Genomic DNA, 25667 nt, shown 5'->3' with positions numbered 1-25667 from the left:
CAGGAGCAGGGACTGAGCAACGGGCTCTCACCCTGTCATGGGGATTCGAACCACCGACCTTCTGATCGGCAAGTCCTAGGCTCTGTGGTTTAACCCACAGCGCCACCTGCGTCGCGTCCCGTTGTTAGGCACGCCTTCATATTGGGACATACCATTCACACAGAGGGGTGGAGGAAAGGAGATTTGACACTAGGGACTTTAGACTGCACTCTTTGCTGCTTTATTGCCTTCCCCCACCTCAAGCCTGTGTTAATCAATGTACGTAGTGAAACACTCTGGGCTTGAGTTTTTTGGGGGGTCTTCTCCCGCTTCAGAGCCGGGCAACGTGAGGTGGTTCCTCCCAGCCGTTTCCACAGCAACCGAGGGACCCGTTCGCAAAATGGCGCCTGCGGAGGCTTCGGCTCGGCTGCTCCCTGTCCGGCGCGGCGGCGGCGGCGGCGGCGGCGGCTCGCTTTAGCGGCGGCTTCGCCTCGCCATGCTCGTCCGGCGGCTCCTTTGGGGGCTGCTGGCTTTTTTCGGGGCTGGAGCCCAGGATGGGAATCCGGGTGGGTAGGAAAGGGCAACGTCCGCTTCGGCGCTTCTCCCGTGCATTTGCTGGCTTGGTTGGAAGTTGCCCTGAGCGGGATGAAGCAGCTAAGAAATTCTAGCAAGAGCATATGCGTGACAGGCAGAAATCTTGCAGGTGCAGGCGGTACCCCGCTTCGTCACCTCGCCGCGCTGGGTAAAAAGCCTCCCCTGTTTTGTTTCTGCCTGCCACGCAGCTGTGGAAGCTCCGGAGCCCGCTCACAAGGTGCCTTGGTTTGGGGAGCAAACAGATTGACAACCTAAAACCTTAGGAAACGAGGCACTTGAGGTGGTCAATTTTCTTTTGTCACTCTGCAAAACTCTTTATTAACTGCTTCCCCTCCCTCTGCCCAGCCTCCCAGTATCTCAGACCTTGTGCAGTGCAAGTCAGGCAACGTTTCTTTTCCTTGTGCTCCACAGTTCAAAGGGATCCCACAGGGCATCAGAACAGAAGGTGCCTCTGTTCTATTACGTATTTCTGTAAACTAGCCCAAGAAAATTTCTTAGATTTACTCACAAAGAGCTTTCTACTTAGAGGGGTCTGAAATGAAATCCCTAAAATGGGGAAATTGTCTCTAGATAATAACAAAAAATATCGTGTCGCTTGGAAGACTTAACAAATTTATTATGGATAAGCCTTTTGTACACTGCAGTCCCCTTCAGCTGATGCATGGGGTTATAGTTATATGCTAGATTGGGTGCAGGGATTATAAAAAGTGAGGTCAGAGGGATTGAAATGCACAGAAGTACAGGCAGTGATAACGTTTTTTTATTCCACAAGTGCTAATGTTGATTTATATTTGTAGGTTTTCAGCCTCCCTTTATCTACATGTCTGGGCCTGTAGTCACTGCTTCTTTGGTGAGCAATCCATCAGATGTTTTCAGTATTGCTGTGGCAGACAATGAAACAGGTAAGATTCTTTTGACACTGCTTTTTCCCCAAATTGGATGTGTTTAAATACCATAGAAATTGTGGGACCATTTTGCTGTCTCAAAGATCACTTGGGACTGAGTACATGAACTTTCCTACTTCTACCATCTCTCACAGTGATGAAGTGAGAGAGAAGAGTAAATCCGAAAGTATTCATATTGCTCTTTGCTCTCTTCCAGGAATGTTGCCGCTTGCAGATTGTACTGGAAGAAACAAAACTGGTGACTGGAGTTTGAATGTAACGTATCAAGGGGTTAGTAGAAAAATCCCATAAGCCATCCTTCCATTGTGGTTCAATATTTTAACTGTATACTTCTTAAGTACTCCATTGACTCTAATTTTGTGCATTTTTGAACTATGGGATTAGCCTGTGACTGCCTGCCATAAAGGACTCCTGCCTCTCACATAAGCGAATATTTATTTTATTTGTTTGTTACACTTGCATACTCTCCACCAATTATGTTTTCTGCGTGGTTTGCAATTTTTTAAAAAATTACAATATACAATAAAAAATTTAAAACAATAAAGAACTATAAGCAATACAAATAGCACAATCAATTTAAAACCAACAAGGTGATAAGAAATTGATGCAAAAAATCAAAACCATCAAAAATACATGCCTGTCACAAAGGCTTGTTAAAATAAGAACTGTACAGTTAACTTAATCCCACACAGAATCCCAAATAATATTTCTTTCTGTGGTTGTTTCACACATGTATCACTGATCATTGGGTGTTTTCCCACTAGCATTGCAATACTAAACACATTTTGTTTGGTGCTTGTTAATTATTGCTCTTCCACCCCCCCCCCCCATTTAATTGACAGAGGAAAATACACTGGCTGGTGTTGAAGGTCACTTTTCCAGCAAGATGTGTTTGAAATTTGTGTGATGTTTAGTAAATGTATACCTGCCATCACACTGTGTGTTTCAGAATGTTTCCAGAGTGATGGTATCTTTGACCAGGAGTCTGCAGCTGTGTACTTCCAATCTCACCAATTGCTGCACAGAAGCCCTCTGCTTGGTTGAAGCTTTGCAAGTCTCGGCTTGTCGAGACTCGGTGGTGGTGGCCCATCTGTTGATCCAAGCTGAAATATATGCTAATACGTCCTCAGGAAATGTGACAGGAAAAGGAGAAGGTATTTCAGTCGCTGTTGCTTTATGTTATATTTTAGAATTTCCTTTTCTGCTTTTCTGTGATACTCTGTGTATATTTTCACTGAGGCTTCAGCCTTTTGATGCAGCAGTCCCATTAGACTTCAAAAGTCCTATATAACTATATGTAGAAGAAGCAACTTTGCCTACAAAATGGAAGAACTCTCCACCCTGCACCATATTTGCCTCTGTGTGTGTGTGTATGTGTGTGTGTATCTAAAAGTTCAGGGAGAGGCAGGCTGGGGAAACGCAGTCAGATGGGCAGGGTACAAATAATCAAATAATTAAAATTATTATTAAGATTCAAATGCGGTTGATTTCCCAGCAGAACCAGTGGAGTGGCCCTGCTCCCCATCTTTTTTCCACTGCAGTCAGATGGACTGGCTGCCACTAGATAACAGCTGTGGGGTGGGGAGGAGCGCCTTAAGTTTCAGAGCTGAAGTTATTTTTCTCCTTTTTTAAATAGATAGTACAACAGTGATCCCCAATCAAGTGTTTCAGCCACTGGATCTTGTCCTTGCAATCTCACTGCAGGAGCCTGCGATATCCGTTGCTGCTGTGATTTGGTACTATTTCTACATTTAATTTTGAAAACTTTCTTCATTGTAAGCATTCTTAGGGGAAATCTACAAAAATGCCTGCAATATTATTTGCGAGAGAACTTTGTGTTGTTCTTTATATTTAGCACTATGACACAATAAGCCAACAATGGTTGTAACTTCTGGTCTTCAGAAGTTGAACTAATTTAATAAGAAGGAAAAAATATGAAAAAATGTGGCTGATGGCTCCCGGGGTTGATAAGCAGCAGGGGTGACCTCCACAGTATCTGCCCTGCTTACCTTTTCTTTCTTAAAAAGTGCATGTAAGATAAGTTCATGCAGGCCTCTTTGTCCATCTAGTCCAGTATTTTCTGCTCTGGATGGAGTGGATCTTCTGGGTTTTAGGTGTTGTCTTTGGCCCACTTGCTACCTGTGATCTGTTTAACTCAGGTGTGGGAACCTTTGGACCTCTGGATGTTGCTGAGCTATGACTCCCATCATCCCTGCCATTCAACATGCTTGGGGAGGCTGATGGGAGCTGTAGTTCCCTACACCTGTTTTAACTGGATGTGCCAGGGATTGATGAATCTGGGACCTTCTGCATGCAGGGCATGTGCTCTACCACTGAGCTACAGTCACTCCCCAAAGCTTGTGCTTTATTGTACCACGTCTTTTTAGTTTGGCAAAAAGTAGAACCTTTTTCCCCTTTTTCCTTTTTCTAGGAATGCACCTCAGAGATGAAGCAACTGTTCAATGGGTCATGTTTTAAAGGAATATTTGGTGGGGATGTCAGTCCACCTTTTGACCAACTGTGCTCTGTCCAGACGGGGAACAATGCCCCTGACTGGTTTCCCTTCCTATGTGTGCAGTCTTCCATTAACAACACACCTTTCCGGGGTTATTTCTATCATGGGGCTGTGTAAGTATGGAGGCTTATCTGGGATATGTGCGTTCCTGTGAGATAGTCCCTAACTAAGTGCATGCAAGTGACCCAGTTTCTCTCCACCTCTCATGCTTGCACAGTTTTGTTATTTTCTCTTTTCACTATGTTTCCGACAGTGGAATTACCTCTTCCCACCAATTCCGTCATCCAAGAATATTTTTAAAAGAAACAATGAGCACTTTATGAACCTTTCATTCTTATAAAACTTATTTATTAAGACATTTATATATCACCTTTCATTGTAAAATAAGTAAGGCACTTTATAGAATAAAATCAATGCAATAAAACAGTAAGTTACTAAAAGCACAGATATCACAGATACCCAGAATTTCCAATAGAGCCGCTACTGAAAGGCAGTGCTTAGGGAATGCCATCGCAAATAGCTATGTTTCAAACAACCAGCATTACTGTTGGTGCCTGCCATATCAAATATATTTGCTGCCATTCAGGGCAGCCTTTGCCAATCTGGTGCTTTTCAGGTGTTTTGGTCTACAGCACCTAACAGTTTTAACCAGCACAGCTGTGCTGGCTGAGGCTAATGGGAATCATAGTCCAAAATTTTTGGAGGGTCCCAGGTTGACAAAGGCTGGTACAGAGCTCTTTCTCCCTGTCCTGGTTTTTGCTCAGGTCCATGCAAGCTGAGGCTGATGTGAGTCGGTCTAACAACCCCTGGAGAGCTCCAGGTTCTCCATCCCAGCTGTTCCCTTTCTCTGGGCCCCATGCTTTATTTTTAATTTTCTCGCACAGGCTATACATTCTCTTGTTTCCTGCTGCCACATACAGGATAATAAGACATATTTGGGAGGAGGGAGAGAACCAGCTGCAGAGATCTTCAAGCTTATTACCCACTGCTCCCTCTTAGTTCATGTGCTGAGCAGATCTTGCTACCGCTACAAACAGTAGAAGAGCCTGGCTGTTGGATCGGACCAAAGGCTTGGCAGCTAGTCCAGCATCCTGGCTCCAATGGCAGCCAAGCAGAGTATGGAGGAAGCAGTCCTCTTCCGTTGTTCTTCCCCTCAAGCTGATACTGAGTGGCATTCTGCTGTTTTACACGAATGTTACTTTTGATCTATCAGTGGCCGCTAGTCTGACTAGCTACTCGGCCATCTGAGCTAGAGGCTATCATAACATCATGTGGCAATGTGTTTGATGACTGAAGTACAGTATGTACTTCTGAAGGAATACTTCTTTTTATCAGCCTTGAATCTTCTGATTAGTTTCATTGAGGGATCCTGAGTTTGAAAATTATAAGAGAGAAAGAAAAGCTCCTCTCTCTGTCCTCTTTCTCCACTCAGCAAGCATAATGCTGTGATTCTGTAGAAACTGAAGGCTTTAATAATATACAAATGTGGGTGTTTTTTTTTAAAAAAATGTTTTTTGCAGTTCTTCACCCCGAGTTTCTTCATTTAAAGTACCATTACAAACCATCCCAGGAAAACTTTCCAGTGGTTACAGACAAGGAGATCCAGTTATGACTGTTCAGAATGGGTATTTTACAGTTCCTCAGGTAATGACAGCCTGCTTGAGTGAGTGACACCCCCCCCCCCACCTTGGCTCTTTTTGTGTTTGCTTAGAGCAGTGTGAGGGACCTCTGGCTCATGGGATAAATGGCACCCACCAAGCTCCTAAATCAGGCTTTTGGGAGTCTCCCTCGGTCATGCCCCTCCTTCCAAAACACCTGCTGCCCCCTGCTGTGTATCCCCTTCGTGTGCTTTTGCCTGGCTGGAATTTATCTTTGAGCTCTTGCTTGCCTGGATGAAGAAACACGGGATGTAGAGGCTGTCTTTTGTGTGGCTGGACTACAGTATGACCTACTGTACAAAGATCAGAGCCAAACCCATTGCTGCTCCTGCTTTTGCTTCTAGCCCTGCTCAGTTTTGCCTCTGACTGCACCCACCACTGGAATGCAGCCCCCACCCCAAAATTGTCCACTGAGGAAGTGGCCCCCTCAAGATGAAAAAAAGTTCTCTACTGCTGGCTTTGAGCTTGTTTAGGAGAGAAAACAAATTTCACAAAAACAAATCTGATGTTCAGCTCTTTTCTTCCTATGTCATGCAGCAATTCATAGCTGGGCAGTGTGCAAAAAATGCCCCTGTTGCCTTCCTTCAGAATTTTGAAGCCGAATGTCTCAGCGCTTGTGATGGAGTGGGGAGCACGCCACCTAACATAGCAATAAACAGCGGTACTGGAGGTACGTTGGGATCAGAAATAATAGGTTGCTCTTTGCTCCATCAGAATGAGGTTGATTGAAGTGTTCTTTTCTAATACCTGTGACCATTGTTTTCAGGCATGGCTGCCAGGCTTAAACTGTTCTTTATCTTCAAGAGTAAAATGAAGTAAAATGATGCAAGGTGTAATTTGACCTGGCTCTTCTCCCAAATCGTACTATGAGCTTGGCAAACACTGATCCACCAACAATATATACATACATGTAGGTCGAACTCAAGGTAGTGTGCCTAGAGGTCCTAGATAATTTCCTGTCTGGGTACTGACCACAACCTGAAGACCTGCTTATCTTCAACAAGATTGCTGCATTCTCTGCTTTCAGACCATGCCCTGACAACAAAGGGCACTATTGGGACTGATAGTGTCAAGTCATCTGTTGAAAAGAAGAAAGAACTGCAAGTACCTCCTCCCCAACCAACTGGTTGCTAGGTTCAGGAATCCTGCTATTCAAGCTGCATATCCATCATCATTTTTATGCTGACAGCCCTGTTCAGTTCAATTTTCTTTTTTAGATGAGCCAGTCATATTTTGCATTGTTTTGCATTATTTTATGTAGTGCAATACCTTGATATTTTATGAGTGGGAGATATATGAATACGTCTATGAATAAATCATAATCTTTCCCCCTGTGCAAGTTATGCTCTAGAAAACCATCTGTATGTCTTATTCTGCATCTGGGATCCCCCTTGCTGCAATTACAATCTGCTTTTGTTGCAGGTTGTTTTTCAGACTTGTTGCACTCAATAATTTGTTTTCTTGCCAGACAGCATCAAGCCACAGGTGACCCATGAGAGGAAAGACACTGATGTAGGTAGCTGCACTGGCAGAGGTAAGTCTGTGTTCAACTCTCTCTCTAAATCACCAGATCGCTAGAGCTTTCTTTAAATTACAGTGAAATTTGGATTTCATACAAATCGTTTTTTGTGTTCAGAATGCAGAAATGTGACCTTTGGAGAAGATTATACAATCATATGGGAAGGCAAGAGAATAATAGAAATACAAGTCACCGTCGTTTCTGGAGCAGTATGTCCAGAAGGTACCATCATATTTCTTTTTTGCATTCCTTGCTCAGTTTCTCTCCCACTCCCAGTCCTTGTTGTTTATATGGCATAATCTTGAGACATTATTGGAGTGTGACATGAAAGAGAATTTTCAGCTCGGTGGCTGGTAAGATGGGGCTAGCAAATCCTGACCCCCATGGCAATACTGTTTTTAAACCCAAGGAGAACTGGTGATATTGAATGCGGTTCAAATAGAGTGAGGAGGGGAGCAACGTTTCTTTTTGCTGCCTCTGTTCAAGTACTTGGGTTGCCTCAAGCCCACCACCCTTTCTGAACGTGCCAAATACTTGCTGTATCCAGGTCTGCGTAACTTCTCCCACTTGCTTAAGAGGCAGGAGAATGGAAATGACTTAATGCTTGGTCTATTTCAGTAGGTGGAGCCTCCATCAACTCCAGTCATGCATCCTGTGAGGCAAAAGACCTCTGAGGAGGGCTTTCACAGACCTCTAGCTCTGTGCCACAAAAAAAGTTCACTGGATTTGACATTTGTTTACCTGATTTTGATGAGAAAAGATTCTGCCACATGTCTGCTATATGGCCCATTGAAAGAAAAACCAAGCAAAAAAGAGCAGGACATCCTTTGTGCTGGTTGTATCATATCCTGAGGTTCTTCTCCTGTAGCTACAAATACTAAAGGGTTGCCCTGTAGCCATCATATATGCTGTGTATCCAGAAAAGTGCACATCTTGCCCTCTGCAGTGGTGTATAGAAATCACGAAAAGATCTATTCAGCTTTGAAATGATCTATATATAAACAGAGAAATATCAGTGGGTTTTAAAGGATGCAGTATTGTATTAGTTATCAAAATTTAGGTTATGATTTGTATGATAATTGCTGAATTAAAGGTTCAACAAAGTGGTATTCCTCCTTTTCATTAGTGTTTATTGTGTATCCTTTTCCTTTTTCAGAAATACTGACACAGAAATTCACAGTCAACTTTGTGAGTGTAAACACTACAAGCAGAGAAGAATTGTCTGGGAATCCAGGTGAAAAGCCTCATTGGTGGTGTTTATATGCTCGCCGGAGAAAATGCAACATATTTGTAATGATGTATGTGGGGAGTGAAAATGTCAAAACCTGATGCTTTGGGTGTTAACTCTAGGAAGACTTAAGGTTGCAATCCCAACCCCTCACCTGGGTTTAAGCATTAAATTCAATAAAATTTACTTCTGAGCAGACATGGCTAAGAATGCACTATAACACAGCTATTTGACAGTATTGCTTGTCAAGAATGATTAACATCTATAAAACTTTACAGAAAACCATCTCTTTCTGTATAGGTTATCAAATTGGCAAACCAATTAGAGCAGCAAATCTGAATTCTTCCGATGCTGTCACCATTTTGCAACTTTGGAAGCCCGGTACTACATTTTGATATGGAGTGTTATAGAACCGTGATACAAATGAACATTTCAGAATTAGGTTTATCACCCTAACACTAATTTCAATCTTCTATACTGTTTGGTTAAGGTAAGCTGCCCAGAGTGGCTGGGGAAACCCAGCCAGTTGGGCGGGGTATAAATAATGAAATAATAAATATAATAATAATAAACAATTTATTTATCTATTTATCTAACAGTGTAATTGGAGTTGATATGTGTTTTGTTGATTCGAAATATACTGTAAAACTAACTATAAATATGTATTTATCTGATCTATGGCAGATACAGAGATAATTAGACACTGTTTCTACCTAAAGCCTTAGTTGGCTTTTCTGCTTTTGCTTCTGATATCATACCACTTTCCTTTGAAATGCTTCAGAAGGGAAATACTGAGATCTGCCATTTAAAAAGCTTTCCTGAAACAGCGTTATAGTCTTGGTCCTGGGTAGAAGTGCTCTGTGACAGCTCAGTCACTTCAGCGTGGATTGAATTAAAACATCTCTGTTTCTAATGGATGTAAAAAGGTGAACTCAGTAAGATCTCAACATTATTATTTTATTGTGCACCTTGGTAATTTTTGTTTAAAAATTATATTACATAAAACTGTAAGCAAGAACCTGAAAAAAATATGAGGTTTTCTCAAGCAAATACTTCTGTTACATAGATGGCAAAGGCTTGTGTGCATCAGCAGGTCTCACACCAGTTTTGTTCGGATTAAATTCAATCTCTGGATGCATTTTAGAAGTTGATCTTAAGGACAACTGCAATCAGTTGAGGTGAGATGGAGTGTTTTCTTCCCTTTTTCTACTTGTGGAAAGTCTGAAGTGATGAGGGAGTTTTAATCTCACGTTGAAATTCTATCATTGGTTACATTTGAACATAACACTTAGCCATGGTTTCTTTTAACCATGGTTTGTTCAGCAAACCGTGAATTATCAAAGAGATGAGTATCCAAGCTGCAGCTTGTTTCTCTAAAGTGTGTTTTGATTTCCTGCTGGTTTTGCTTTGTGCCTTTAGTGTGTGTTGGACAACCAAACCATGGTTAAATAGGGCTGTTGTGTAGTTAAAATAAGCCATCAACAAATCATGGTTTCAAATTGAAGTTTGTTGCGAGAAAACAGACTATAGTTAGCTTGTGGGACTTGGTTTGGACGATAAAACAAACCACACTTTGGCTAAACAAAAATCCCAGGACATTAAAGGAGAGCAATGTTTTCATCAACAAAGCTGTATTGGTTTCTGCTACCCTGAATAATTTATTTTCAAGTGTGGATAATTGTAATGTTCCAACTTCCATTATTGCAGGGAGAATGTTACCAAAAGACTTAATTCGTTGGTGCAAGCTACTCATGTCGGAAAGAGAGGGAACTCCTCTACTAGCGCTCCAGATGATTGGGTGGAAATTATTTGTGAGTACCAACATTCACTAGCATTGAGTCAATTGCTGAGTTTTCATTTAGTTAAGTCATTCCTATTAAAAAATTAATTTAATAGCATATGGCATAACCACATGTATAAACATTTTGAGATAGTAAAATTTTAAACACCACAAAGCATGACTATTTTTTCCATATTAGATTCAAAGTTGTGCAGTTGAATTTTGATATTTTTAAAAAAATGAAATTACAGAATAATTGTTATACTGTTTGAGGGGCCATCGGATGCAGTGGTGTCATGTGGTCCCAGGTTAAAGTCTGAAGACACATGAGGTCACCTCCTTGCAGAATCTAAGCAGGTCTGGGTCTGATCAGAACCTGGATGGGTAGTTGCCTAGGAACTGTGCGTGTGCTGTCTTGAAGACAGGCAGGATGTAGATGTAAGAAAATAGTATCTCCATGTATTTAAGAGTATAGGGTTGCTCTGTTTTCTGGAAAGCATGATTAATTATTCTGTCCTCTGTGTGTTTACTCAGCAGGTCATCTCATTGTGTTCAATTAGCCCTGCCCCTTAAAAAAATGAAAACAACAACATTGCCCCTTTTCCCTTGTAACCTTGAAAGAAAAAGATAAGCTGTTCAACACTGTTCAATAGTTCTCAGAACAATGTTTCCCCCCAATAACAGATTTAGATACGTTTGGTGCAGATACAAATGCAAGTTTTGGAGATTTGAAAGGGATTTGCCTTGATATTCCTACCCACTTGAATATTCAAATTATCATTGCTGATGTTGGAGCAGTAGAAGGGATTCCACAGCAGGAGATAGTTGGGGTACAGGTCAGGTACGTAAGAAAACTAGCTATGTTCGGCAGAACTGCTCTTTCTTTTCTTTCACAAATTTACAATGGTTTTATCCATTGTGTTATACTCTGCACTGGGTGAGAGGAGTCTTGGGTCAATAAAAATACATTATGCAAATTAAGTAGATTTGTATTGTACCAATCTCCATTTTCTGCTAGAAGAGGGGCAATGCAATGTGTTATGCTAGACACTTGAGCCCTGGGAATACTGTAACTTACAGTTATTTATTCAATTCAATAAATTCACTACCTGCTCATCTAGATGAAGGCAAAGGATATTAAGATTGCTACCTTTTAAATGTTAGCCTAATTGATTACAATGCTCCCATCTAATGTTCAAAATCATTACAAGAAAGTAGGCAGTTGAAGTGAAATGCAAGTGTAAGATTGACCTTTGTACTTTAAAGCAGATCTAACTGGTCACCTTATGTAAGGATATTGACAAAATCAAAGCTGCTATAACAGTATGTAGCCTAATATTGCAGTGTTGTTGCTTGAGGTTTTGTAATATAGATTTTCTCTTCATATTTAGTATTTCAACAGTAACCTGGCAAGTTCAGTGTCCAATTGCCTGTGAAGATAAAGCCAGCTCTCTTTCTATCTCTGCTGCAGTGCAGTTTATTAAAATACCAGCACAACCCCCTGTTCCAAAGACAAGGTAACCCTTTTGGATGCTATGTTACTGTAATTCTGTTAGATGTGTTAATGCCTCTGGTTGATCTGACTTACATCCTGTGCCCTTTTAAAATGTGGTTTTTCTGGGGGGGGGGGGGGCGCTATTGGGTGGTTGTTTTTATTTTTATTATTTATTTTGTGGTTTTATATCTTGATTTTATTCTGTGAACCACCCTGAGATCCCCAGGTATATAAATCATAATAGTAATAATAATAGCATCAGTTAAACGTTGAATTTGGCTTAATAGAAAAAAGGGGTAGTCGTTTTGATACCTGAGTAGCTTGGCACAGTGTATGCATTGGACCGGGGTCACCAACCTTTTTGGAACAGAGAGCACATTTTGAATTATGTGAAAGTGTTGTGGGCACGAGTCACAAAATAGCTGCAGTGGGCTGTGACATAACAATATGGCTGCCATGGGGGCATAGCAATAACACAGAATTGGAACAAGTAAACACCATTGCTGCTCCCCCCCACGCTTACCATGGGAAGTCAGCTGTGTCCTGCTGGTCCTGATTGTGGTGATCACACAATAAGGATCTATCACACACACATACACTGCCCCCCTCCCCACTGTCTATTAACAACAGGTAGCATTCCCCAGCATCAGGAAAAATTTACAAATCTAATAAAACAACAACATCCATCTGACTGTAAGACTTTATTTTAAACTCTTTTGCAGATTTCAGATTAACTACACAGAATATGACTGCAAGAGGAATGATGTTTGCTGGCCAGAACTTCTTTATCCCTTGACACGCTACTACACTGGTAAAAAGATAGAGGGAAGCTGGTGGTTTCTTGACAAGCATTCAGATGGGTTATTTACACAAGGGTGTCAAGCCTTGTTAAGGTGTTGCTGGACTCCAATTCCTCATCATCCCTCACCTTAGGCCACTCTGGCTGGGGTTGATGGGAACTGGAATCTAAGGAGGTTCCTTATCCCTTACAGCTTACAGCTAAATAATTTGTAGGTGTTTTAGTTGGCGGTTCGAATCCCCGCGACGGGGTGAGCTCCCGTTGTTCGGTCCCTGCTCCTGCCAACCTAGCAGTTCAAAAGCACGTCAAAGTGCAAGTAGATAAATAGGTACCGCTCCAGCAGGAAGGTAAAGGGCGTTTCCGTGCGCTGCTCTAGTTCGCCAGAAGCGGCTTAGTCATACTGGTCACATGACCCGGAAGCTGTACGCCGGCTCCCTCGGCCAATACAGCGAAATGAGCCCCGCAACCCCAGAGTCGGCCACGACTGGACCTAATGGTCAGGGGTCCCTTTACCTTTACCTTATGTACTAATTACAGGAACTTCCTTGCTCAGTATCAGTCCGTGCTATATTTGCAGTCAGGTGAATCTCATTGTGAAAGGTTCAAATGCGACATTAAGTAGGGCTTTTACGGCGGTGGTTCTGGCTTTGGAATGACAGGACTCAAGACACAAATCAGCTATCATGTCATGTTATTACTACAGTTGATTACTGTTGATTACTGTTTCAAACTGTCTTTCAGGAGAACCGTACTCTCAGACTCTTGCCAAAGGCTTGATGCTGATATTTTTCATACTAGTTGCAGCTGTCCTGAGTGATCCTTGGAGGAGAATCCACAGAGCATGGAATAAGAGATGAATCTTCAGTTACCCAGAATAAAGCTAGCATTTTGTTAATGCTTTTCTATACTTTTAATATGTGGTACTGGATGAAAAAAATGTATATTTTTCTAAGGGCAAAAAATAAAAAGATAAAGTATTTGCAAAATGACAGCAGTGTTGTGATTTTGTGAAACTGAAATAAGAATCCCCACTGGACTTTGAAGTTTTCTGGGTAGCCTTGAGCCAGTTGCTGTCTCTTGGCCTAACCTACCTTACAAGGTTGTTGTGAGGATAAAGGGGGGAGAAAGGGAACCACGTATCCCACTCTTGAGCTCTTTGTAGGTGAAACAAACCATCTAATTCAGATTTAAAAGGAAGCTAATTGGATCTGTATTTTTAAAATTTGGAATCAGCCTGCATACACCACTAAATAAAACACTGCATTTGGATCCCGAGCGCAGAGGCTACATCCAAACTAAGTAAACTTGAAGAGGCTTGCGCTCTCATTGTATTTTATTGCTTTTCCAGTGCAGTCTACATTATCCAAATATTACAGCTTGGGGGTCGGGTTGTGGCTAAGAAAGAGAGCCTAATGGCAGCATCACAAGGTAGTCTGCTGTTAAAATTGCAGGTTAGCAAGATCAGTCTGCAAGACAGAGATCCAGCTCGCCTATGCAAAACATCTTTCAGGTTCCAACAGCAAAAAGTAAATGCTCTCATTCAGCTCAAATCCAAAAGGCATTTGGGACCTTCTGCTGAAGGGGGGAGGATAATAATAATAATAATAATAATAATAATAATATAATAATAATAATAATAATAATAATAATAATAATAAGTTGTGCTGCATTGCTTTGCACTGAAATGGCTTGTGCTTTTAAATCTGCCTTGGGTACTTACAGTAAAGGGCAGATAATAAATAAAATGAATGTTTAAAAACACTAACCCACCAATATTTTTCATCCGCTGGCAGTTCAACTCTATGGTCTACTCAAAAGTTAAATACAATGGAATTTACTTGCGTTACAAAAGAGCATTCCTAAGACTGCCTGGAATGTACCCTCTGTGTGAGTCTACCTTTATAGAGTTTGTGGATTCCCAATTAGCAGCAGGCTCAATACCTTTCAGGCCCCAGAAGATGGAATGATGGCTTTAAATATGCTGTGCTCAGCAGACATGTGTCATTAAACACATCTCTCGCTGTGACTAGACATGTGCAAAACTGCTGCCATAGGAACGCTGTGAAGCTAGCAAGGCCTGAGTTTTCATTTACAAAGGTATTTTTCAAAGTACAGTAATCATTTAGTTGCAACAAAAGTAATGACTAATATAGGAAATTATTGTATGTTAGGGTTATCTCTCCAGCTGCTGCAGAGAGGGAGGGCGATTCAGGAGTGTTGCTGTCACTTAAAAAATAAAATGAAATTCTTTGCAACCTGCTTTGGTCTTTCTAGCATAGCTAAAAAATAAAACAGAATTTTGTTGGCACCTTGGTCCCCCCCCCCCTTTGCTTAACAAGCTCAGATTACAGCTGCTCTCCCCCTCCTCTCTGCCTTCCGCTGCTAAGGGTTCTCTGCCTGCTTCTCCTCCTGTCAGCATCTGAGCTGACAAGAAGTGACTGCCGCGGCATTCCCTCACAGGATGGCATGGGCAGGGTAAGGGTTTATATACTGGGTAGTAGATTGCAGCCTGGTCTATTGCTGTCATTTTATGGATTGGACTTCCGGAACGGATTAAGTTCGAAAACCAAGGTACAACTGTATATTGAAATAAGTGTGTTGAATCAAAAGTCTTAACAAAACATCCTTAAACAATGAAAAGGCAACAATCATTTCATTTCCTACACCCTTTATTTTAAACCACTGTAAATTGTAAAGAATAAATAATTGGTGTTTGCTATTTAGATCAATCCGTATAGCTCATTGAGTAGAGCACGAGACCCTTAATCTCAGGGCCGTCCTTTGAGCCCCACGTAGAGCAAAAGATTCCTGCAGGGGCTGGACTTGAAGACCCTCGTGGTCCCGTTTAACTCTTCCATGATTCTGTAATCTAAGGGCATTGCTTTCAAGTGAAATCATTCTCGACGCACTCAAACACAGTTCAAACACATTCAAAGGTTTTAATAAAAAGTAATCTTTATTAAATAGTTTTCCAGATGAAATACATTGTTTCCGAGAGATTTGCATAGGGAAATCTTTTCGATTCCTCAATAATAAGGGGCAGTGGGGTGAGGGAGGCCAGGGCCACATCCACACCATTTCATGTGCTATGAAGCTGCTTTAAACACTCATGGCTTCTTCCCCCAAAGAATCTGGGAGCTATAGTTTGAAAAGGGTGCAGAGAGTTGTTAGGAGACCCCCTGTTCCCCTCCAAGAGCTACAATTCCCAGAGTTCCCTGGCAAAAAGGGAACTCTACTCCTACCCCTACCCCTGACGCTAACCCTAACTCTAACCCTTAACCCTTAACCCTTAACCCTTAACCCTTAACTAGAGCTACAATTCCCAAAGTTCCCTGAGAAGAAGGGAACCCTAACCCTAACCCTAACCCTAACACTACCCCAACTCAACCCTACCCCTACCCCTACCCCTACCCCTACCCTAACCCTAAGACTAACCCTAAGCCTAAGCCTAACCCGCCTAACAACTCTCTGTCCCCTTAACCACCTACAGTTCCCAGAATCCCTGAGGGGAAGCCATTCCTGTTCAAAGCGTCTTCATAGCACTTCCAATGGACGGTGCGCCTAATGTGCCCTAATGTTTCCTCCCTCATTTTCTTCTCTCTCCCCACTGCCCCATCACTTGCAATGCAGCAGATGTCCGCCTGCAGTCTTCCTTCAAAGCTCCTTCTCTCAGGTACGGCCTTGTCCATTGTTCGCTGCCAGTATTTCACATTCATTTCTCCAGTGTAAATAGGGACGTCCTGCGGTTCTCTTCATGATTTTGAAGGCTGGACTTGGGGAAAACCTCACTGGCTCTGGACATCCCTGTAAGGCAAAGGCAAACAGGTGAGTGGGATGGCCCCCATCCAACAGCGTCCCCCCAGACTCCTCCTCTGTTTGGCTGCCTGTTAACAAACAAGGCTTCCAAACCACTTTGCATCCATCTCAGCCAGCGTAGCCTCACGGCATCCACTAGCCTGAACGCAAACTCTTCCAACAACCACCCACCAGCTGCAGCCTCGCCAGGTCCATTGCCAGACATCAACCAGCTTCAGAGCTGAATATCCATCGCCTTCAGGTAGCGATCCCACCAGCAAGTCAACTTTGTACTTGCCTTCTCCTTGCTCCACAGCATCCCAGCACCAGGCGATTGCCTCCTTCCGCTTGTCAGCTGGTTGCCACGGGGCAGGAGACCACCAGGGCTGAGTGCCACCGAGCTGCCCATTTCTCTCTGGGGAGGGCAACTGCCGAGGCTTGCACCTTGGCCCACATTTATACCCACTCAGCTGCCAAATGTGTTTGTGGCATCACAGTCAACCCACAGACAATGGCAGCAGCTGGGGAGGCATCACCATCACACCCTCAGCCCTCACAATGGGGGGGGGGGCGCAGCTCAGCAGCCAAAACACCCTCCCCCAAGTTGTGTCTATATCTGTGAAGGCCACACCGGACACCCAAGGGGGCCATTTTTCAGCCCAGGAGCTGCATTTCCCTCCACATAACACTAGTCAAATGCACCAATGAACAGAGCAATGAAAGCAAGCCTTATCTTTGCTGTTCAAGGAATGGCATGGAGAGACAAAGTTAGCATCTCAGTAAAAAAGCACTTTTCCATCAGTCAGTCAGTCAATCATTCATTTGTTGTATTTGACTAAAAGCCATTACAGATCCAGTTACAAAAGCATCAAACCCAAAGACCCAAACTATAGCTCCCAGATTCATTTGCTCTTCAGATATCTGGGCGCTCCTTTTTTCAGCTTGTCATAGTCTGCATTCACCGCATAGAACTGAAAGAGGGCAGCACGGTTAAGCGTTATCTCCAGCTTGGACTACTACCATGCGCTCTACGTGGGGCTACCATTGAAGGTGACTCGGAAGTGGCAGGAAAGGATCTCTAATCATTCAACTTTAATGGGCTTAAAAGCAATTTTGCAGGAAGAACCACAAGTCAATGGCAGAAACTCAGGGATCTATCCTGCTTAGTCAGTCAGAGTTTAGAAGATTGAACTGGAGAGGAGAATGAAGAATCATAGAAGGAACCCAAGGGTCATCTAGTCCAACCCCAAATGCTGTGATCACACACACCAGGCCTTCCAAAGCTGAAGCCCACCTCCCACCAAATGGCCATTATTATTATTATTATTATTATTATTATTATTAGCCCATCTTCCGTAGATTTCAGGGATGGGGCTGATGGGAGTTGGAGTCCCAACAATCTCTGCTGGACACCAGGCTCCCCATCCCTGGCCTATAAGATAACCAGCATCATAACCCTAGTTAAGTATTTCCTACCATACCTTGTACTGGTCGTTGGGTCACAGCTTGTTCCAAGGCTCTGGGTTGCTCTTTTTGTCCCAGCCAGGCAGAGCAATGTGACAAGAGGCAGACAGCAAGGAGTACATCTTTGTAAGAAGAAGAAAAACATACAGCATAAAGCGTAACGCTCTGCCCAACTCTTGGCACATGGTTCTCACCAAATTTAACAATCATGGCCTCCTCAGTGCCACCAGAAGAGAACACTTCTTTTATAATGTGGGATGTAAAAAAAGGCCACCGTACCCCAAGTATTTGTAAAAGCCCTTTAAAGCCAGTTAACACACAGTTACCTAAATGCAAGGGCAGCTTCTCACTGCCTTGCACCAGAGACAGCGGCAAGTTGGTGAGGCAGTGCTGGACAGAACTCAATGCAGGCATCCCGATCCTACACTTTCTCCATGACAGGTTCCTGATAGACTTTGTGCTTTCTGCTGAGACAGTTCATTGGCTTGACTCTCTTCCCAAATACCCTTTTAGCTATGCTGTACCGCTCATTGCAATGCCTTGGGTACAACTCGGCTGAGGAATGGCAATGCTTATATGGTTGGTTTTCTTACTCTAAAGCTAAGAAGCTGACACTCATGTTTTACTGTGGTTTTATAATTTGTTTTATAACTATTATTATTATGCTACCTCTGGAGCACAGCAGGTCATATTTTATTCAGGTGGCGCTTTAAGATGCAACACTTAAAGAAGTGGCAAAAGCTCTGCCCCCAAGGAGTTTGGAAGGGTGCTTATCAGCCTGGCCCAGCCAGGCCACCAGTCCCTGCCACTGGGTCCCCAGATGCTCTTCAGTGGCAGTGTCGCTTCTGATAAGAAGCCAAGCTTGCTCCCATCCTCTCAGGCCACGGATCCCTGTGATGAATTCTGAGTTGCGTAAAGTAGTGGGCAGCTGACACGGATGGGAGTCCAGCTGAGGTCCCATTCCAAAGCGCTGCCTCACAACCATCAGTGAAGGACACCGAGGGGCCACTGGGAGGCGGGGAGCATGTGACGTGGTTTTGCGGGGATGGCAGTTGTCAGCACCAGGCCAAGGGCTGATCCTGCCCTGAGGGGTGGCACTTACCTGACATCAGGGTTGCGAAGAGCAAGGCGCATGGTGCACAGGCCGGTCCCTCCGATTCCAATCAAGACGAACAAAGGAATCAGCTGTGATAAACAGAACGTTTTGAGATCAAAAGCCGAAGTTGAAAACCGGAATAAGTCGCCTATGACAGTGTGCGTGGGAGAGGTCAACTACGAATGACAGCAGATTCAGGTGGAAGGCCATGTTGATCTGTCATAGTCATAATAAATAACAAGATGAAAAAATCTTTTTTAATAATTCCAGTGGCACCTTAAAGATCAACTCAATAGTATAAGTTTTCAAGGTATGAGCTTTTGTGTGTATTATACACTTCGTCAGATACTTCAGCCTTAGAACTCTTGAAGACTGTTACGGCAGTTGGTTCCACAGGGAAGGGCAAGGGATTCTTAAAGGGATAGATGACCAAAATTAGCTTCTAATTGCATTCTATACAAGATCTTAAAGTAGCAGTCTTATTGCAGAAGAATTTTAGAAATACACTTGAAAGAGAAGTTGCTGAATTATAACTCATTACCAAACTAAAAACTATGGAGAGACCTGGTCTGAATGGAGATACTGGATTCATGTCCCATTATAAATCCTAAAGCTAAATTACTGGAATTATTAAAAAAGATCTTTTCATCTTTCATCTTGTTATATATTCCGAATGACATCTGCATACAAACAAGCAACTTCCTTGGGCAGACAACGTCTGCTCCCAGGTTGCTAACTAAGGCTTTTTAAGTCTCCCGCTGCAATTTTTATTTATGAGAGAATTTCTAACCTGCCTTTCTTCCAAGGATTCCAGGGGAGCTTACATTATAATAAAACGCAAGAATATAACCGATCCTACATTGCTTATGCAAAACAGATAAAAGCAGAGCACGCTCCATGAACCACCTGGACTCTCAAAATCCCCTTCACCTTCCTACGCACCCAAAAATCCCAGGCAAACAGCTTCCTTTGCGCAGGATAGCAATGCAGATGCTGTTGGAATCCAACTCCCATCGGCATAGCCAATGGTCCGAGATGATGGGAGTTGGGCCAACAACATCTGGAAGGCGCTAAGTTGGGGACGGCTGCTACAAGCCTCTTTGCTGGGTCTCTTTTGGCAGCAGGGGCTAGCAAAATTAAGGAGGTGCTGACAATAACACAGCGCTGCTGACAAACCTGCCTGAGAAAGTGGTCTGCACAGGCATTTTAAGAGCTCAAAGGAGTCAACATGGCAGAGGCCAAGAGACGGAGGGGAAGCAGCTCCCAGGCTCTGCAAGGCCCAGAAAGCTAAAGAATCCATCTCTGACCTAGAGGAATCCAGTCTTTTCTAAACCACCTGTGGAGAGGGGAGGGGACATTGCCCTAAAAAAAGCTGCATCCTAACCCCTTAGACTAAAGCCTGTTTGCTCATTTATCTGTGCCTATTATTTATTGACAAGTTTTATATGACTTACTGTATGTTAGGGTTATCTCTCCAGCTGCTGCAGAGAGGGAGGGTGATTCAGGAGTGTTGCTGTTACTTAAAAAATAAAACGAAATTCTTTGCCACTGCCTCTCAGCCTAACCTACCTCACAGGGTTGTTGTGGGGTTTAAATGAGGAGGGCAAGAACCATCTATGCCACCTTGAGCTCCCCAAGAGAACAGGTGGGATATAAAGGCAATAAGAAAGTAAATAAGATTAAGCCTTGAGATGTGTAAGATGGCAACTTGTGATTAGATAGCCCCTGAGCATCTAACCCAGTGCTGTTGTTCTTTTAAATGAGCTAACAACAACAACAACAATAATTTATTATTTATACCCCGCCCATCTGGCTGGGTTTTCCCAGCCACTCTGGGCGGCTTCCAACACTATATTAAAATACAGTAATACATCAAACATTAAAAACCTCCCTAAACAACTATTGTTGCACTCAGTGCAGAAATTAGGGAAAGTCTGTAATATGGCTAGGTCCAGTGCTTTCCCCGCAAGACAAATACAGCGGAACCTCGGTTCTCGAACGTCTCCGTTGACCAGCGTTTTGGAACCTGAACGCCAAAAACCCTGAAGTAAATGCTTCCATTTTCAAACGGAAGTCGGATGGCTTCTGCTGCTTTTTTTTCAATTTTCTCAAATGAATTTGCTGACGTGCCTTGGTTTCCGAACGTTTCGGAAGTCGAACGGTCTTCCTGAATGGATCACATTTGAAAACTGAGGTTCAGCTGTAAGTGCTGGAACTTGCCATGAAGTGGTTAGAGTAAGTCGCACGGTGACTCGGGGCAGCCTGAACAGATGCTGGTTTGACAACAGCCGGGTTCTCCACTGGTAGAGGTGCTCTCAAGTATGGCAAGCTGTCTCCCTCACTGCTTTGGGAGCTGCTCCCGGGTTTGGTGCAGGTCTGTTTAATGTGCCCTGACTTCCTTCTGCTCTAGACCAGCTTGGAAGAGAGCCCTTTTGCAAAAGCGCATGCATGCAGTGGGAGAGGCCTGGCTAGAGGACTTAAAGCTGGCTGTTGCTACACGTGAGTTGGATCGAAGAAAAGGAAATAAGAATTGGCTCCACTCCACTGGAGAGACCTGTCAGGTGTAAGCATGGACCAGTGGTACCAAATAGTATGGGAAACAGCCTTACTAGAAAAATTAACCAATAAACTGAAACTGATAGAAGAAGACACCTTCACCCTGGTATGGCTCCCCTTTATCACACACACAGCCCAACAAGACAATGACAAAAATCCACCAACGGCATACAAATCAATATGGCTAACACCCACCCACCCCACTCACACATGAAAACAAAGACCACCACAGCCAACCACAAATGAACAGCCACACCATAGGGCAGCCCCAACCTCTCTCACCACCAAAGGAACACAAGTGAATAGCAGAGAACCTGCACAAGCAACGCTGACACCAAACCCCACATATATTAAATAAAATAGAAACATCGCCACCCAACCCCAACAACCACTCGCCTTCCCCCCTCTACCTCTTTTCCCCTTTTCTTCCTAATGTCTCAACAAACGAAACTGATTTGTAAAAATGTTACATGGAAAAAATATGAGAGAGAGACATTACACATACTGTAAATCAAGAAAATCTTTAATAAAAATACATTAAAAAAAAAATTGGCTCCACTCCAAAGCTTGACCAAGCGCGGCTGGGAGCCAGATGGAGTTGTAGGTCAAAAAGAAGTGTAGACTCGCATGCGCTGGCCAGCTTCTGTTCTGACTTGAAATGTTTGTTTGGGGCTTCTCAGAAGTACATAACGGCAAGAAGCGGGCGAGGGGAGTGCTGGCCTGATAAGGGGACAGGATGTGTGTTTGGAGGGAATGAGCCTGACATGAGCATGATGAAGGAAATCTCACCCCCCCCCCCCACTCCTCAGTGGCTCTCCTGGACTTGCACCACATGCCACCGTTTGTGTCTTTGCAGGAGAAGGAAAGCAGAAGTCTTGCTTCTTGAACCACCACTTCAAATTGCTTCTGCAATAAAGTTGTTGATGCATCTATCTGTCCACCACAGGCCAAGATGACTGTGAGAGCTTCAAGCGAAGGTTCCCTCACCCTCTTGGGGGTCCTCATCGGCTTGTTCTTTGGTGAGTTACCAGAGGTTCACCTCAGATGGCTACATAATGGCTCCAGTTTCAGAGGCACCATGCCACCTAATAATAATGGGGCAGAAGTGGGGAGAGGTATCAGGCGCCCTTTGGCCTGATCCACTTGTAGGGCTCTTTGCCCTTAATACAAGCAAGCAATGCAAGAGTGGAAGTCAGTCGATCGGACGCCAACCTAACAGCCAGTAAGGGAGATCTCAGAACTGTATAGGAATTTGTTACAAGGTATATGTATGCTTGAACCCACATGGGTGTCCTGCATGTATATGAACTCACCATAACACGTCTGAGGGGAATGGAACCTTTTGTGTGGAGTCAGGGTGTGTGTTCATTTAAAATGTGTGCGTGCTTTTAATCCATACACCCAATAAAGAGCTTTTCTACAAAAAGAGTTGTTTACTACACGGAAATGAAAGAGGTGGAGTGTACGAGTGCTACTTTAGACAGCGAGGTAGCAGGCGTTACTATTAACATCCACACAGCTTAATTCCAAACAGTTTGTTGTTGTTTAGTTGTTTAGTCGTGTCCGACTCTTTGTGACCCCATGCACCAGAGCACGCCAGGCACTCCTGTCTTCTACTGCCTCCCTCATACTGGTAGCTTCGAGAACACTGTCCCACCATCTCGTCCTCTGTCGTCCCCTTCTCCTTGTGCCCTCCATCGGTCCCAACATCAGGGTCTTCCGGCTTGGGATTCATCCAGCCCAGCCTTTCGCATGATGAATTCTGCATGTAAATATAATAAGTAGGAAGACAATATACAGCCTTGTCGTACTCCTTTCCCAATTTTGAACCAATCAGTTGTTCCATATCCAGTTCTAACTGTAGCTTCTTTTTTTTTTTGAAAAATATTTTTTGGAGTTTACAATAAAAGTGAACATAATGAACAGTATAACAAATCTTAACATAATTTCACATTTTCTTTGGACTTCCTCACATCTCCCGCTCCCACTTTCATCATTATAACTTTTTACCAGCAATTTATTATCTTATTTGCATTCTTATATCTCATTTATGTCTTTATAATCTTATAATTCTCAATAAAGTTTATATTTTCTCAATCTCACTTATTATCTTAAATCATCTAGGTTAGTGGTGCTCCATTTTTTATGATCTAGCTTCCTGCTTAACATTCACTCAAATTACAATGCTTTTGTAAGTAATTCTTAAATTTCTTCCAATCCTCCTCCATCTTCTCTTCTCCCAGGTCACGAATTCTGCCGGTCATCTCAGCCAGTTCCATGTAGTCTATCAGTTGTATCTGCCATTCTTCCAGTGTGGGTAGATCTTGAGCTTTCCAGTGCTTTGCAAGTAGTATCCTTGCTGCTGTTGTTGCATACATAAAAAATGTCCGGTCCTTCTTTACCACCCCTTGGCCGACAATACCCAAAAGAAAGGCCTCTGGTTTCTTAGTGAAGGTATATTTAAATACCTTTTTCAGTTCATTATAAATCATTTCCCAGAACGCCTTCACTTTAGGGCAAGTCCACCAGAGGTGGAAAAATGTTCCTTCACACTCTTTACATTTCCAACACTTATTATCAGACAGGTGGTAAATTTTTGCAAGTTTGACTGGGGTCATATACCATCTATATATCATTTTCATTACATTTTCTTTCAAAGCATTGCATGCAGTAAATTTCAATCCAGTACTCCACAACCTTTCCCAGTCCTCAAACATAATATTATACCCAATGTCCTGTGCCCACCTTATCATAGCCGATTTGACCATTTCATCTTGTGTATTCCATTTTAACAGCAAGTTATACATCCTTGAAAGTACCTTAGTCTTTGGTTCTAACAATTCTGTTTCTAGTTTCGATTTCTCCACCTGGAACCCTAATTTCTTGTCATTTTTAAAAACTTCTTTAATCTGAGCGTAATGTAACCAGTCTCGCACTTTATCCTTCATTTTCTCCAAACTCTGCAATTTCCAATTGTCTCCATCTTTTTCTAGTATTTCCCAATATTTAGGCCATTTAGCCTCCATATTGGGTCTTTTTCGGGCCTTAGCTTCCAAAGGTGAAAGCCACCTTGGAGTTTTATTTTCCAGCAAGTCTTTATATTTTGTCCAGACATTAAACAGTGATTTTCTGACAATATGGTTCTTAAAGGCCTTATTTGCTTTAACCTTGTCATACCATAAATATGCATGCCATCCAAAAGCATTGTTAAACCCTTCCAAATCCAACAGGTCAGTGTCTTCAAGAAGTAGCCAGTCTTTTAGCCAGCAGAACGCTGCGGCCTCATAATACAACTTTAAATCTGGCAGGGCAAAGCCCCCTCTTTCTTTCGCATCGGTTAATATCTTAAACTTGATTCTGGGCTTTTTGCCCTGCCAGACAAACTTAGAAATATCTCTTTGCCACTTCTGAAAGCACTCCGTCTTGTCCAAAACCTGAAGTGTTTGAAACAAAAACAACATCTTTGGCAATACATTCATCTTAATGGCAGCAATTCGGCCTAACAAAGAAAGTTTCAATTTTGACCAACTATCTAAGTCTCTCTTAATTTCTGCCCAGCATTTTTCATAGTTATCCTTAAATAGACTTAGATTTTTTGATGTTATGTTTACCCCTAGGTATTTTACTTTTTTAACCACATTAAGTTCTGTCTCTTTCTGAAACCGTTCTGACTCTGTATCTGTTAAGTTTTTCCCCAAAACTTTAGTTTTCTGTTTATTCAATTTAAATCCAGCCACCCGACCAAAATCATTAATCAGTTGTAATACTCTTTTCGTACTAGACTCTGGCTCCTGCAAGGTCAAAACCAGGTCATCTGCAAAAACTTTTAATTTGTATTGTTTCTGTCCGACCTGGATTCCTTCCACCAACCGGTCCCCTCTGATCATATTCAGGAGCACTTCCAGAACTGAGATAAATAACAAAGGGGAAATAGGGCAACCTTGTCGTGTTCCTTTTTCAATTTTAAATTCCTCTGTAACCACATTGTTAACTATCAGTTTAGCTTTCTGCTCTGAATATATCGCCTCAATCCCATTCTCAAAACCCCGTCCCACTCCCATTTCTTTCAAGTTTCCCATCATAAATTTCCAGGAGATGTTGTCAAAGGCCTTCTCCGCGTCTATAAAGATTAAAACTGCTTTTGTGTTTATATCTGTTTGCAAAAGTTCCAAAATGTCAATAATGTTCCTTGTATTAGCAAACAAATGTCTACCTGGGAGAAAGCCTGCCTGGTCCTTATGGATTACTTCATTTAAAACTTTTTTAAGTCTACTTGCCAAAATG

At 42.8% G+C, this 25667-nt stretch overlaps 1 protein-coding gene and 1 long non-coding RNA gene across 2 annotated transcripts; one reads left to right on the top strand and one right to left on the bottom strand.

Moving 5' to 3' along the window:
* Nucleotides 1-407: 407 nt before the first annotated feature.
* On the top strand, nt 408-13461 carry TCTN2 (tectonic family member 2). The gene is given in 20 exon segments (XM_080985144.1): nt 408-545; nt 919-1018; nt 1371-1475; nt 1675-1748; nt 2428-2632; nt 3115-3150; nt 3153-3214; nt 3910-4106; nt 5514-5637; nt 6189-6321; nt 7120-7185; nt 7288-7392; nt 8327-8404; nt 8699-8779; nt 9465-9576; nt 10106-10209; nt 10863-11019; nt 11570-11695; nt 12396-12484; nt 13214-13461. Coding segments are annotated over 20 exon segments (2082 nt in total). The 5' UTR covers nt 408-533; the 3' UTR covers nt 13330-13461.
* A 2583-nt stretch (nt 13462-16044) lies between these two features.
* LOC308465423 lies at nt 16045-19105 on the bottom strand. The gene is made up of 3 exons (XR_013980421.1): nt 18834-19105; nt 17749-17853; nt 16045-16276 (listed from the first exon to the last, which is right to left on the bottom strand). It is a non-coding gene; the product is annotated as an uncharacterized lncRNA (long non-coding RNA).
* Nucleotides 19106-25667: the final 6562 nt, after the last annotated feature.

This window comes from Podarcis pityusensis (assembly GCF_964106645.2).
Source record: "Podarcis pityusensis genome assembly, chromosome: 16".
Taxonomy (NCBI): Eukaryota; Metazoa; Chordata; class Lepidosauria; order Squamata; family Lacertidae; genus Podarcis; species Podarcis pityusensis.
Note: the sequence above shows the minus strand (reverse complement) of the source record. Positions and strands in the feature narration are given on the sequence as shown.